At 38.5% G+C, this 16,921-nt stretch overlaps 1 protein-coding gene across 3 annotated transcripts in view; it reads left to right on the top strand.

The window, feature by feature from the left end:
* The window catches only part of alk (ALK receptor tyrosine kinase), a 946,171-nt gene that overhangs the window by 755,518 nt on the left and 173,732 nt on the right, over positions 1 to 16,921 (top strand). For all 3 annotated transcript variants that reach the window (XM_061968449.1, XM_061968451.1, XM_061968450.1), the window contains 2 exons: positions 4,809 to 4,981; positions 8,810 to 8,904. In XM_061968449.1, the coding sequence (XP_061824433.1) occupies positions 4,809 to 4,981; positions 8,810 to 8,904 (268 nt within the window). The remainder of the gene's footprint in view (positions 1 to 4,808; positions 4,982 to 8,809; positions 8,905 to 16,921) is intronic.

The raw sequence follows: 16,921 nt of genomic DNA, 5'->3' as shown, positions 1-16,921 counted from the left end.
CAGTTGCTCCTTCAGGACACACTGCCCCTTAGTGTTTTGGAAGAGAACTACAGGTCTCCAACGGAAGAGCTATAAATCAAACAAGAAGCCGTCAGAGGGGACGAAAGCCATGTGATGCGAGAGTATATTACAGCCAGTACTGTAAACAAGTGGCTAGCAACACAGTGGTAGCCCACATGTTATTTTAATCAGTTTCTTACCATTCAAACACTGATCTTACCATTTACAAAGATGTAGAAATATGTAGAAAACACTTAATGAGCTAGTTTAATATCAAACATAAGAAAAAAAGACAAGCTGTGCGGCAAAGAAACCATTTGCTTCTGTCCTTATAATTCACAAAATCCAAAACGGAAATTGACCCAACCTGAGAAAACTTACTCACATTGTTTGTACTATTACGTTAAATATAATAATTTATGCATCAGATTTCAGTTTCAGATTTTAGATTGTTATTCAAACATTTACATCAAAGATGAACTGCAGAACAAAATGATGTTGCTTTTACCAAGTTATGATAAAAAGAAAAAAAAAATCATAACATTTTGATGGAAAGTTATTTAAAAACTAGAAATGCTATTAATAAGAACATGTAACAGTGAGACAGTTAAACAAAATTCCACTCAATGTATTTCATGTAAATTGAAATATATTTCATTAGTATGAAATACTATAATAAGCCTAATATATTAGTAATACAAAATAGTAATAAAAACAGTGATTAAAAAAAGAATTGTCTCCTACTTTCCTAAACAATGTTTTAACCATAAAAGTTTACAATTGTAATCAATGAAAAATATGAAATATCCAAAGACATGCACCTGGGGATAAGTTGATTGGCAACACTAAATTGGCCCTAGTGTGTGGGTGAGAGTGTGAATGTTGTCTGTCTATCTGTGTTGGCCCTGCGATGAGGTGGCGACTTGTCCAGGGTGTACCCCGCCTGCCGCCCGATTGTAGCTGAGATAGGTTCCAGCGCCCCCCGCTACCCCAAAGGGAATAAGCGGTAGAAAATGGATGGATGGAATTTGCATTTTACTACTGCAATAACTAATAACTTTGGCATTGAAACGCTACACTCTACACTTAATGAATTTGATGTCACTTTCTTACAACTAAAAAAAAACATACTTTTTATGTTGATGTAATACAGGGGTCGGGAACTTTTTTGGCTGAGAGAGCCATGAAAGCCAAATATTTTAAAATGTATTTCCGGGAGAGCCATATAATATTTTTTAACACTGAATGCAACTAAATGCGTGCATTTCTAAAGTAAAACCAACTTTTTTAGAGTATAATAAGTCTCTTATTATTTTTAATAACATTGTTATTCTGAAGCTAACCAATAATAAATAAGATACTACTTACCATTAATGCGGTAGAAAAAAATGGATGGATTAAAATGCATGAGAATGTTTTATATTTTGAACGTTATTTTTAACACTGATTACCAGCGGAATTATTCATTACTTATCGTGTTAAGCAATGTCAGCTAAGATTTATCTGAGAGCCAGATGCAGTCATCAAAACAGCCACATCTGGCTCGAGAGCCATAGGTTCCCTACCCCTGATGTAATATCATGATGTTATATCAGACATGGGTATACACTATTTAATCCGGGCTGACTAAATCTTCCAAATATTTTTTTAGGGCTGTCAAGTGATTATTTTTTTATTCAGATTAATCACACTCTGGACCTGTGATTAATCATGGTTAATCACAGGTTATTATTGGCTTGCATGAATAAAATTTGCCTAAGAAAATACCCCAATAATTAAATAAAAATGCAATTTGGTAGTCAGAATGTCCTAATTATTTAAAAATGTTTTACTGAAATCTGAGTCATTGATTTGTTCAAAACTTTGTGACAGTAAGCATAATAAGAATTAAGTGCACATATTGAAAGTCTTTGCAATAATATTTCGAACAACGTACAGTTAATAATCAATAATGTAGTAAACACACTCATAAACGACTTAACATACTGCACCATTTACTCTTCTTTAGTTTAAACAGTTGTTGTAATAAAAAACGTTTGTTTACCTGTTCAGATGACAATGCTGATCTCTATCTCTATATTTGGTACAATGCGACTACAGCTCGTCGTGATTACTTACAGATGTCCAACGTATTCCAGGGAGCCAAATAACTTCACATTCAGTCTGTAGTTGCAACTTGATGCTCTTGTTTGTGTAGTACAGTTGGTTCATCCTTGCTGTAATTGTGCCTCTCCAAAGTATCGTATGACGGACAAGCTCTGGTGATATGAATGACATTTTCTTGCAGGACTTGGTCTTCACAGATGTTAAGTGGTTTAAGTGATTAACAAAGGCATATGTTTCATTTAACTGTGGTACTTTTGTTGACAACATTGATGCAGCTAAACCGCCAGCGTAGCATTCTCCTCTGCTTGTTGTCGATGTAGCTAGCATTCATGCTATTGGCACCATCTTAGAGATGATATTTTAAACTTGATGCGCGCCAATGATAAATGAGTGAATGGGTTATACTTGTGCTTTGACACTATTTCCACATTCACCCATTCACACACACATTCACACACTGATGGCGGGAGCTGCCATGCAAGGCACTAACCATGACCCATCAGGAGCAAGGGTGAAGTGTCTTGCTCAAGGACACAACGGACGTGACGAGGATGGCAGAAGCTAGGGATCGACCCAGGACCCTCAAGTTGCTGACACGGCCGCTCTACCAACTGAGCCACGTTTTTTGCTGCAATACCAACAAGTTTAATCTGTTTTATCTAAAGTTAGGCTTTACTCATCTCACAAATATTGTGGTTGCAGTGCAGATACAACAAGTCTACAAAAGGTAAAAATACATAACAAGAGTGAAACGCAAGTTCTGTTTTGAAGCAAAATTTGCCGCCTCTCATTATGATCTCAGACTGTGTTAAGACTGTTATGAGTTAAGCTTTAACCTGGATGCGATTGATCTTCATTCATATTTGATAACGCAATAATTGATTTTTATTAATCACATGCATTAGGGCAAGGGTGTCAAACTCTGGCCCGCGGGCCAAATTTGGCCCGCCGTGTAATTTCACTTGGCCCTTGAGGCGATATCAAATTAACACTAGAGCTGGCCCGCCGATTATATACAGCGGCGGTGCCGCGGTGACACCTCAATCACCGCTAAATCTCATACTTGCCAACCCTCCTGGGAGACTCCCATATTTCAATGCCCCTCCTGAAAATCGTCACGGAAGAGTTAGTGCTGCAAAGGGTTCTGGGTATTTGTTCTGTTGTGTTTATGTTGTGTTACGGTGCGGATGTTCTCCCAAAATGTGTTTGCCATTCTTGTTTGGTGTGGGTTCACAGTGTGGCGCATATTTCTAACAGTGTTAAAGTTGTTTATACGGCCACTCTCAGTGTAAACTGTATCGCTGTTGATGAAGTATACATTGCATTCACGTGTGTGTGCGTACAGAAGCCGCTCATATCGTGTGACTGGGCGGGCACGTTGTTAGAAGGGATGAAAAGCGGACGTGACGACAGCTCGTAGAGGACGTTAAAAGCAATGCCTGTAAGGCACGCCCCCAAGACTGTGGAATACGAGATATAATGACTGATGAACACCTTCGTTCGATAATGAAGGTTGCCTCAGCTGAAAGCCTGAGCCCCGACATTAATGAACTAGCATCCAAGAAAAGATGGCGGGTATCTGGCTTGGGCACATCAGATTAGATCAGTGTGTTGCAAACTGAGCAGTTTAAAGTCCTGAATGGTTGGTTTATTCATTATTTTATTTTCAAATTTATTAGCCTGTGGAAAAAGGTAATGTTTTGATATTTACCTCAGAAGGCTGCAAATAGAAAAGAGGCATTCAATTTTTATTTAAATTGTGTTTGATATACCATTGATATTTTTTAATTATTATTATTATTATTTTTATTATTTGAAACTCGATTTTGCATGTCACTATAAAGTTATATAAGCCTTGCTTGTTCAATATTTAATGCAAAACTTGTTTGGTCCCTATTAAAAGGTTAATTTGTTCAACCTTGGCCCGCGGCTTTTTTCAGTTTTAAATTTTGGCCCTCTCTGTATTTGAGTTTGACACCCCTGCATTAGGGGGTAAACTTTGACGGCCCTAATTTTTGAAAAACCTTTACCATCGAAGCTTTAGCCAATGATACGAATCACAATTATATTTCTGAATGAACGTAATTCTTGAACAAATAGAATAATTCCAATGGCTCCTGAAGCTGGTGTCTCTGCGTTTTCTAGTCATTTCCATGTAATTATGGTAATCATAGGGACTGCGTCACAGCAACTCAAGAAAAAAGAGTCTTTGTTACAAAGCAGAGGGGAGGTTTTGTTTACAACAATGCACGCCAGCGTGATATAGGGAGACATAGAAGCGAGCTTTCTACCACAGCATTTTATTTTATTGTGTTTTTTACCGTTTGGTTATGTTTTGCTGTGCCATTGCTGAACTTTTTCTTGATTACAAAACATGCCAAGGAAGTTGTTTGGGAAGAGATCAGGGAGGGACATTCACAAACTGTTCATGTTGTATAGTTCATATTTGTTAAATCCCAAATGGGGTGTCTTATTCAATAAAAATGATTTTGGAGAGGGTCCATCGTAATACCCATTTAAGACTTAGCATGAAGAATGAATGAAGAAAAATACCTCCAGAAATACTATTACTACATAAATTACATGCATATAGCAATGGCCTGGGAGCCAAAGAGTTAATTGTCGCACAGCAAGTATGTCTCTGCTGATAATAGTTGTTTCTGTTTATGCAGAACTACCTAACTGTGTTTTGTTTGTCACAGGTACGTTTCTGGGTGTGTTCTGGTGGCTTAAAGAAGGTCTCGCTGTCTTTGTGGCTGGTGGAGAACAGCACAGGCCCTGAGGAGCAGCGCCAACTGTGGCACCTAGCCAGTGAACCCCTTTCTGAGCGGGGCTGGAAACTCTTTACGGTTCCACTTTATGGGCTGGCAGACTGGTATGACATCTACCCATCCCTCTCTGATTGTGTCAAGAAAGAATGACAGAAAAAACATTAGTTTAAAGGGGAACATTATCACAATTTCAGAAGGGTTAAAACCATAAAAAATCAGTTCCAAATGGCTTATTTTATTTTTCGAAGGTTTTTTCAAAATTTTACCCATCACGCAATAACCCTAAAAAAAGCTTCAAAGTGCCTGATTTTAACCATCGTTATATACACCCGTCCATTTTCCTGTGACGTCACATAGTGATGCCAATACAAACAAACATGGCGGATAGAACAGCAAGGTATAGCAACATTAGCTCGGATTCAGACTCGGATTTCAGCGGCTTAAGCGATTCAACAGATTACGCATGTATTGAAACGGATGGTTGAAGTGTGGAGGCATGTAGCGAAAATGAAATTGAAGACGGCGTGGCGCAGTGGAAGAATGGCCGTGCGCGACCCGAGGGTCCCTGGTTCAATCCCCACCTAGTACCAACCTCGTCATGTCCGTTGTGTCCTGAGCAAGACACTTCACCCTTGCTCCTGATGGGTGCTGGTTAGCGCCTTGCATGGCAGCTCCCTCCATCAGTGTGTGAATGTGTGTGTGAATGGGTAAATGTGGAAGTAGTGTCAAAGCGCTTTGAGTACCTTGAAGGTAGAAAAGCGCTATACAAGTACAACCCATTTAAGAAGAAACTGAAGCTATTGAGCCATATCGGTTTGAACCGTATGCAAGCGAAACCGACGAAAACGACACGACAGCCAGCGACACGGGAGAAAGCGAGGACAAATTCGGCGATCACCTTCTAACCAACGATTGGTATGTGTTTGTTTGGCATTAAAGGAAACTAACAACTAACAACCTGTAACACCTAAATAGACACAAAATACTGCATTACACAAGACTACCCGAATGTACTCGAATGATTGAAAAAAATAAATGTTTTTAAGCTAAATTATTGGTAAACATAGTTTATGTATAATAATTTATGTAAAACCGCGACTAATGAATAAAGTTTTCATCAATTAATATATTCTGTAGACATACCCTCATCCGCTCTCTTTTCCTGAAAGCTGATCTGTCCAGTTTTGGAGTTGATGTCAGCAGGCCAGGGAAGCTAGGGTCGATATTCTTCTCTTGATCATCTTCGGTGGCATAAGGGACGGTAGAAGCGGTGTGAGCCAAGACATCCAGGGGGTTTAGCTCGCTCGTCTGCGGGAACAAACTGCCGCCATTGCTTGCCGTGCTACCGAGGTCTTTTGTCCCTGAATAGCTCACACACTCCGGCAGATTCAATGGGGGTCTGGCGGCAGATTTCTTTGACTTTATCGTTGGAAATGCATCTGCTTTGAGTGTCGCAGGATATCCACACATTCTTGCCATCTCTGCCGTAGCACAGCTTTCGTCGGTAAAGTGTGCGGAACAAACGACTGACCATTTCGTCGGCTTTCCCCACAGCCTCGTATTTTGAACAATTTTTGTCCAATTTCTTGCCACTTTCGCATCTTTGGGCCACTGGTGCAACTTGAATCCGTCCCTGTTCGTGTCGTTACACCCTCCGACAACACACCGACGATGATGTGTTTGAGAAAATGGCGGATTGCTTCCCGATGTGCTCCGAGAGCGAATAATAGAAAGGCGTTTAATTCGCCAAAATTCACCCATTTAGAGTTCGGAAATCGGTTAAAAAAATATATGGTCTTTTTTCTGCAACATCAAGGTATACATTGACGCTTACATAGGTCTGGTGATAATGTTCCCCTTTAAGATAAAAATGTTTAACCTTCCATCACACCCCAAATGCTTAAGTACTCCCACAGCACATGAACTCCGAACTAAGAACCACTTCTTAGTCTTTGTCTCTCATGATGTATGTTTAAAACATTGACATTTCATTTTCTCTTAACTAGATAAAATTAATGAATCCCTTTGAGTCTACAGCACACATGGACAGAATGTTTGATGTTCTGCGTGAGCAACATTTTCTTTTAAATTTGCCTTCTTTGATAAATAGTAGAAAAGTATACACAAGGCTCCATCCTACATGCCTTCCAATTAGCTATATCCCTGATTTCCCCTCAAAAAAGAGATGAATTAAAGCAAAACGGACAAATGAGAAAGAAGAAACCCAGCATTTCAGCTTTCTTTGCCTGTTGGTGGTTTATTTGCCATTCAGGCTCAGACAACTTTGCTCCGTGGAGAGTGATTAATTTTTGATTCGGGGTTATGTAGTCAGTAGTGCTCATGCTCTAAATTAGAATGTCATGTTCATAACCACCAGGTGAATGAACCTGACAGTCTTTGCCAAGTGACCTTCGTAGAGCTTATGTATAATCAGATATATAGCCTACGGTGCTGACTTAAGTCAGAACATGACCGTCAGTAGGTCTTTACTGAGCTATAGACCAAGTCTGATTTCCAAAGAAGCTAATTGATGTATAAAAGACTAAATGAAATGCCCTTCTTAAAAGTACTAATAGGTCAAAAGCTGATATCATCTCAAAGTTAATCAAACCAAAGTACATCAAACTTTACACAATGATGATAACTATTTACTCCATATACACAGCCCACCCTTAGCTAATCAAAGGCATGTGTAAACATTTGTGTCTAAATTAATTTAAAAAGTATCATCCTTGTGAATGTGAATGATTATTGTCTCTGTTAGAAAAAAGATGCATTAGTAAGTTCAATTTAGATTACAGACTTACTTGTTTTTAGGGATGGGAATTGATCAGATGTTTCCGGTTCCGATTCTGCTGAACGATTTGGTTCCTTAACGGTTCTCTTATCGATTCTTATTTGGGGGCAAAAAGAGAATTAGCATTATTTTTTGTAGTTTAGACATGACATCACAAATCCAACAGTGAGGTTTTAAGAGGCACATACAGCATTAGAAAAAAACACTTTTGAAAATAAATATTACAAATACGGTAAATATTCTTCTGTAGAATTTACCAAAATAAAATATATGTGGAAATTACGCGAAAATGTAACATTTCTTAAGATTTTCCAAACTTTTAAGAATCTTTTGTCAACTCCCTACAAAATATACGAGATGAGATTGTCGCTTTTCAAAAATGCAACTTTCTTTTACAGTTATTGCGTGCTGTATGTTCAAATGTTTCAGCATATTGCTCTTATGAATTGGCAATCTTGCGATTATTACAAATAGCGCTTTTTCTTCCATTCATCCATTTTCTACCGCGTGTCCCTTTTGGGGTCACGGAGGGAGCTGGAGCCTAGCTCAGCTGCATTCTGGCGGTAGGCGGGGTACACCCTGGACAAGTCGCCACCTCATCGCAGGTCCAACACAGATAGACAGACAACATTCACACTCACATTCACACACTAGGGCCAATTTAGTGTTGCCAATCAACCTATCCCCAGGTGCATGTCTTTGGAGGTGGGAGGAAGCCCGCGTACCCAGAGCGAACCCACGCAGTCACGGGGAGAAAATGCAAACTCCACACAGAAAGACAGAAAGATTGAACGCAGGACCTTCGTATTGTGAGGCACATGCACTAACCCCTCTTTCACCGTGCTGCCCAATCGTTTCTTGTAAAATGTCTGTCTGACATCACTAAGCACGTTGGTATCGTTAAGGGAATTGTTTGAAAAATTGGCAAGCGTTTCCAAGGATTCTTTACACTGGGAACCGGTCCTGAACAAGAACCGGTTTTCGATTCCCATTCCTAGTTGATATAGCCCTCTCTAAACTTGTGTCACATTTCTTTAGAAGTGCAATAAATTCTGCTTTGCTTAATTTTCATTGGGAGATGTCCAGCCTTTCGCAGGTTGTGTGGCAGTTAAAAGTTATCTCGTTACGCCAACAGGTTCTGGTTACTGTTCAGCACTGAAGATGGACCTGGACCTGGTTCCTCTATCTCTCTTGACAACATCTCTTTCAGTATGAACTGCTTCCTGGCTTGTGAGTATGGATTACTTTTATTCTCCCTGTCATACTTTGGTTGAATGTATTGGATCTGTTTGAAATTTAATTCAGGTAAAATGTGGTGCAGCCAACAACGACTAACGACTATTTGTTCGAATAGTCCACTAATCTGAACAACTAATAATGAATGATCTAATAATGAACCCCACTGAAAGCAGCCAGGCACACAGCTATGCTACTCTTGTAACGAGTACACATATTTTTCCATATAAATTTACTATAATAGAAACATTTCAAAACAGGTAAAGGTTCCAAGAGCTCCTCTTTTGGCTGCTGACGTTTAAGGTAACATAATGAGTCATTTCCAAATTGTTCAAACTCTGTGTAGCTATTATTTCATTCTCTCTCTACGATCATATTATTTTACTTGTTGATTTCCTGTTCATAGCTGCTTAGTCTCCGCTGCACAATGTTCCAATTAGACTTATGTTAAAAGTCTAAAAAGCACCTAATCTATTGTTTTGCTATTTCACAGGCAAGCTAATATAGTGGTTAGCATGGCTTCTGTCTCCTACTGCTCTTACTTGTTGTGTCGTATATTTAGCTATTTTTCATCCTCCAGTGATAATGTTACATGTAAGAAAAAATATTGATTTTCTTCCATGGAGGTGATAATTAGTAACTCAGAAGCGGAATGTAGCTGTACCAGCTACTTCTCTGTCAACCAGGAGACCAAAAACTAGTTTCAAGTTTATTCACAATACCATACCAATTACAATAGTAGTGAATATCATTTAAAGATGTTGGTAAGTGAAAGGGTCCCCCAAATAAGCTAGAAGAAGCTTTTGACAGGGGATCCAGAGGACAGTGTGTACATGGAATGATGAAACATGGTGGCAAGCACAAAAAAAAAAAAAACACTATATGATAAACACAAAATACATACATACATTCATTCAACCATGCAAAACCCAACAGTAGTCTACCCCACATGAGGCATTAAAGATAGGTGGTTAATAGGTAAGTTTTCAGTTTCTTTTTGAAGTTGGAGAATGAATACGGCAAACTAGTGATGTGCGGATCGATACTGAAATGTTGATATCGAAATATCGATACTTTTGATACTTATTTGAGATAATGCACAACATTAACAGGAACACAATGCAAAGTAACTAAATCACTGAGCTCTTGGCTTAATTAAACGCGATTGGTGGGAACTACTTTTTCTTTTGCCGAGGTCAGTACGTGATGCATAAGCACAGTGGCACACTGAAATGTGCTCAGTGATTCAGTCTGTCATTTGTTTACTAAAGAAAATTACTGGCAATTAAAATGAGTCACTCAGTATGGTAAAGCAGCAAGTGTATGTATCTTTTTATTGTAGGCTATTTAGAAACACGCCATTCAGAGTTAAATATAATAACGCGTCCAGTGCAGAGTAACGCCATCATTTGTTTCTGCCTGTGATTTTATGTACCATATTTTTCGGACTAAAAGTCGCAGTTTGGCCGGGGGTGCGACTTATTTTCAGGAGCGACTTATGTGTGAAATTATTAACACATTACCGTAAAATATCAAATAATATTATTTAGCTCATTCACGTAAGAGACTAGACGTATAAGATTTCATGGGATTTAGCGATTAGGAGTGACAGATTGTTTGGTAAACGTATAGCATGTTCTATATGTTATAGTTATTTGAATGACTCTTACCATAATATGTTACGTTAACATACCAGGCACGTTCTCAGTTGGTTATTTATGCGTCATATAATGTACACTTATTCAGCCTGTTGTTCACTATTCTTTATTTATTTTAAATTGCCTTTCAAATATCTATTCTTGGTGTTGGGTTTTATCAAATAAATTTCCCCAAAAAATGTGACTTATATGTTTTTTTTCTTCTTTATGATGCATTTTCGGCAGGTGCGACTTATACTCCGGTGCGACTTATACTCCAAAAAATACGGTAGTTTGAAGATGTTTCCCTAAGAGCAGCAACACTTGAAATACACTACTTTTTACATTTACCAGACATATTAGGATTATTTGCACAAGCTATCGCTATTGGAACAGTCTCGCCAACACAAGCCTGAATTTTACTTGGTATCGGATCCAAAAAAAATTCAGTTGTATTGCGCATCACTACCAAAAACAGCAGTAAAAGGACGCCTCGACCCCAAAAAATTGTCAACTAATTTTCATTGTCCATTACAGTGCATTGACTAAGTTATTCAACTGGTGGCCCGCAGGCCACATTCGGTCCAGTCATTCAATCCTGGAAAAAAAATCTAAATATATTGCAAAAATCGTACTTTTAACAACGACTGGATAACAAAGTATGAATGCTCTGCCACGAGCAAGTGCTCGAGTCATTGTTTTCTGGCGGACCTTTTAAGCGACAGATACATTGATTCAGACAAGCAGCAACAATTGTAGAATTCCCAGCGTGGAAGCTTAATCACAGAAGTTGGTCAAACAGTTGTAGGTAAATATAATTTAAATATAATATTTTTAGTTTGTATTGTATTGAAATTGCTGACTTTGGGATTTATTTTGTATATGTGGTTGTGTTGTTGTTTGTCTAACAGTCACAATCAAACCTCGTTTAGTACATGTAGTGCTAAATTTGACCCAATAAATATATAAACACTAAACCTTCTATTTTACAATACAAAAAAACATTTAAAATATATAATAACCACCATAATATTAACTTTATCTAGATAATCAATAGACCTTGCAGATGCAGAAAAAAACTTGAGCTTAAAGGGGAACGGCACTTATTTTAGAATTGTTCACAGTCATTTTGAAAGACATGACGACAGATGTATTTTTTTTTCATGCATTCTAACTAGTAAATAAATGCGATCAAAAGTCAGCTTACAATGGAGCCTATGGAAGCCACTCTATTCTGCCACTAAAGCCCTTAAAGAAAACATCCAAACACCTCCATTAAGGTTTTATATACATGATATTAGCATATATGTAATGTAGTGACGGGCACATTTTTAATTACATTTAATATTTACATATTTTGATAATTTTAAGCAGACGTGGCGCATTAATTTAAAAAAACGCTTGACCACATTTGCTTTTTTTTAACTACATCACTGATAATTACTTACTGCAAACTTTATGAGAGCCAACAAACATAATAAAACATCACTTACTGTACAATGTCTGCTGTCACTGGGATGCCGACTGATAGAATGTTATATTCCCATTTAGATGAAGAATGACTCATAATCCTCGCAAAGAAAAGTGGGGTGGAACCAAAACGTCTTTTCGTGTCTTTTTTGCCATTTCCGGGTCTAAATTGGCTGTCAAAGTGTACCAGCTTGTCTGATTACATCCTCGTCCTTCTACTATCCGGGTGAAAGGCACGATTAATGATCTGGACTCTTACTATTATGTTGGATCCACTATGGACTGGACTCTCACAATATTATGTCAGACCCACTCGACATCCATTGCTTTCGGTCTCCCCTAGAGGGGGGGGTTACCCACATATGCGGTCCTCTCCAAGGTTTCTCATAGTCATTCACATCGACGTCCCACTGGGGTGAGTTTTTCCTTGCCCTTATGTGGGCTTTGTACCGAGGATGTCGTTGTGGCTTGTGCAGCCCTTTGAGACACTTGTGATTTAGGGCTATATAAATAAACATTGATTGATTGATTGATCTTCAATAAAGTTTGACTTGCAAGGAAACGAGGAAGTAGCTGATCAGTCGATTATGTCAACATTGGCACAGAAGCTCGAGCTCATGGCATTGCTATAAATTGTTTGTGTGTGTTAGCGCTTATAATAACCATATCACTAATACATGGTTATAATTCAAGTCACAAAATGTAAATTGAGTATTGTTGGTGGTTTTTGGATAGTTTTTTATTGGGTTTTATGGGCGAATAGAGGACATCCTATTGGCTCTGTTGTAAGCAGACTTTTATTTACATTTATTTACGAGTTAGAATGCATTTAAAAAATACATCCGTTGTCATGTCTTTCATAATGACTGTGAAAGATAGGCAAAATTCCCCTAAAAGTGCAGTTCCCCTTTAGGATAGGATATGTGCAACTTGGCATCATACCTATATCTCAAACCCAATCAACACAATAGACAGCTTTTTTGAGCCATTGCATTTCTTAATGTTTACCACTTTATTGTTCTGAAATGTGGAACTTTTTCCCCCGGGAATCGCATTTGACCGACTATCATTAATGCACTTTTGACTCACCTTTTGCAGACCTTTAAGATTTGTTTTGGAGTACCCTGCTTTAAAGGGTCAAGACAATATTCACCATTTGTGTTGAAACATTTTTTTGGAAACGGGTGAGATGACAACCATGTCTGTCTGGATAACAAAAGGTTAAGAGTGCAGCACTTTCCTCTTATCTCTGCCTACCTGAATAATGATGTTTGATATGTGACATGAATAGTAATTCCACATCGTCTCTGCATCTGTATATATTTTTCGACACCCATGAACAATATCAAGGTTAAAGCTGCATTGATTTACATTTGCTCAGAGTAGAACAAAGAAGGCATGCATTCCAAATATGTTCATAGAAAAGTAAATAACCTTTGGGTTTTTGTTATTTCAAAAATGTGTTGGATGATACAAAGAGTAGAATGCTGTTGAAATACCAGATGTGTTTCATGTAGTTTGATAAGTCAATGATGACAACCTTCTTCTTTGTATAAGTACAAACCCCGTTTCCATATGAAAATTGTGTTAGATGTAAATATAAACGGATTACAATGATTTGCTAATCATTGTCAACCCATATTCAGTTGAATATGCTACAAAGACAACATATTTGATGTTCAAACTGATAAACATTTTTTTTTTGCAAATAATCATTAACTTTAGAATTTGAAGCCAGCAATACGTGACAAAGAAATTGGGAAAGGTGGCAATAAATACTGATAAAGTTGAGGAATGCTCATCAAACACTTATTTGGAACATCCCACAGGCATGCAGGCTAATTGGGAACAGGTGGGTGCTATGATTGGGTATAAAAGTAGATTCCATGAAACGCTCAGTCATTCACAAACAAGGATGGGGCGAGGGTCACCACTTTGTCAACAAATGCGTGAGCAAATTGTTGAACAGTTTAAGAAAAACCTTTCTCAACCAGCTATTGCAAGGAATTTAGGGATTTCACCATCTACGGTCCGTAATATCATCAAAGGGTTCAGAGAATCTGGAGAAATCACTGCAGGTAAGCAGCTAAGCCCGTGACCTTCGATCCCTCAGGCTGTACTGCATCAACAAGCAACATCAGTGTGTAAAGGATATCACCACATGTGCTCAGGAACACTTCAGAAACCCACTGTCAGTAACTACAGTTGGTCGCTACATCTGTAAGTGCAAGTTAAAACTCTCCTATGCAAGGCGAAAACCGTTTGTCAACAACACCCAGAAATGCCGTCGGCTTCGCTGGGCCTGAGCTCATCTAAGATGGACTGATACAATGTAAAAAAGTGTTCTGTGGTCTGACAAGTCCACATTTCAAATTGTTTTTGAAAACTGTAGACGTTGTGTCCTCCGGACCAAAGAGGAAAAGAACCATCCGGATTGTTATAGGCGCAAAGTTGAAAAGCCAGCATCTGTGATGGTATGGGGGTGTATTAGTGCCCAAGACATTGGTAACTTACACATCTGCGAAGGCGCCATTAATGCTGAAAGGTACATACAGGTTTTGGAGCAACATATGTTGCCATCCAAGCAACGTTACCATGGACGCCCCTGCTTATTTCAGCAAGACAATGCCAAGCCATGTGTTACATCAACGTGGCTTCATAGTAAAAGAGTGCGGGTACTAGACTGGCCTGCCTGTAGTCCAGACCTGTCTCCCGTTGAAAATGTGTGGCGCATTATGAAGCCTAAAATACCACAACGGAGACCCCCGGACTGTTGAACAACTTAAGCTGAACATCAAGCAAGAATGGGAAAGAATTCCACCTGAGAAGCTTAAAAAAATGTGTCTCCTCAGTTCCCAAACGTTTACTGAGTGTTGTTAAAAGGAAAGGCCATGTAACACAGTGGTGAATATGCCCTTTCCCAACTACTTTGGCACGTGTTGTAGCCATGATATTCTAAGTTAAATATTATTTGCAAAAAAAAAAAATAAAGTTTATGAGTTTGAACATCAAATATCTTGTCTTTGTAGTGCATTCAACTGAATATGGGTTGAAAAGGATTTGCAAATCATTGTATTCCATTTATATTTACATCTAACACAATTTCCCAACTCATATGGAAACAGGGTTTGTATATTTTACTGAGTTTAAATTCAGGGAACACAATAACAAACTGGCCACTGCCGTTCACATAATAGACAGACTGCCAGAGCCCGCGCATAGAGCAATGCATGCAGAGAGGTACCGTAAATACACTAAAAGAGTGGCTGAACCGTAAGTACCATAATAATGCTCAATGCAAAAACAGAACATTTACAAGTTCACTGAAAATTAAACTCAGATCTAAAGTAGCCAGGATCTACTGTGTTATACTGTACACACGTGGAGATAATTATGAGAAAATATTGCATCCAAATTAATTTCTAGTATGTAAACATGGTGATGTCTGCTTGCTGGAGCTCCTTTAAACTGTCCAATCAGTTGAATGACTACACAGTCTTTTAATGTCAACATCAATCAGCTTTGTGGAATTCAACATTACATTAGATTAATAGTAAGTACAACACAATGCTCAGCAGGGATGGAGACCGCAAATACATAATGAAATTAGGATTTTATTATAGTGTAACTCTTCAGAATGATGTTGCAAAGCTCTTCTTAATATTAAAACAATAATAATGGACTGGCATATTTGTGTTTTATGTCCATCTGTGCATAGTTAGCGTACTACTTCTTGCTACAGGAGGGCGAACAGATGGAATCCCATTGACGGCATACTGCGTCAAATGGTGGAAATAATTTCCTCACTTTATTTTTCCAATGGGTGCCACGAGGGCTGTGTTAAACCTAACGCGGGCCTCTGGAGCTAACAGGATGTGTAGACCCCCCAAAAAATTATGCAGGAGCTCATTAAAAAAAAACTAATATATAGATAATGTACATCACAAAAGAAGTAATTTCTTTAAGGACAGACAACAGCGAGTTTTCCCTCTTCGAGCCACTATTAGCATATCAAAGAACTTGGACATACATTATGGAGGGACAGATGGGACAAAATTAAATGAATAAATACATATTTAAATACATTACCCAAGTGTCATTGATAAATTATGATTAGAAATAACAATATAAATGTGTTTTTAAATGTTTCATTAATTGATTTAATGTAAAATGTAATTATTGAATATTTTAATTATATGTTTCCTAATTTCATGATTCTATTAGTTATTCAGTAATGTATTTAATCGAGTCACAATGTAATTAATTATTTATTTTATTATTTAATGCTTAAAATAAACAAAGTATATTCATGAAGCGCAAATGAAATGAAAAACATTTTAAAAATTGATTTTAAATGTGTCAGTAATTATTAAAATCATTAAATAAATCATTAAATTGTGAAATAATTACATCCATCATCCATCTTCTTCCGCTTATCTGAGATCGGGTCGCGGGCGCAGCAGCCTACGTAGGGAAACCCAGACTTCCCTCTCCCCAGCCACTTCGTCCAGCTCCTCCCAGGGGATCCCGAGGCATTCCCAGGCCAGCTGGGAGACATAGTCTCCGCCCAACGTGTCCTGGGTCTTCCCTGTGGCCTCTTACCGGTCGGACATGCCCTAAACACCTCCCCAGGGAGGCATTCAGGGGCATCCTGACCAGATGCCCGATCCACCTCATCTGGCTCCTCTCGATATGGAGGAGCAACGGAATTACTCTGAGCTCCTCACGAATGACAAAGCTTCTCACCCTATCTCTAAGCCCCGCCACCCGACGGAGGAAACTCATTTCGGCCGCTTGTACCCGTGATCTTGTCCTTTTGGTCATAACCCAAAGCTCATGACCACAGGTGAGGAGGGGAACGTAGAACAAGCGGTAAATTTAGACCTTTGCCTTCCGGCTCATCT

Source organism: Nerophis lumbriciformis, linkage group LG08 (assembly GCF_033978685.3).
Source record: "Nerophis lumbriciformis linkage group LG08, RoL_Nlum_v2.1, whole genome shotgun sequence".
NCBI classification, from domain to species: Eukaryota; Metazoa; Chordata; class Actinopteri; order Syngnathiformes; family Syngnathidae; genus Nerophis; species Nerophis lumbriciformis.
This window is presented reverse-complemented; position numbering and strand designations above follow the sequence as displayed.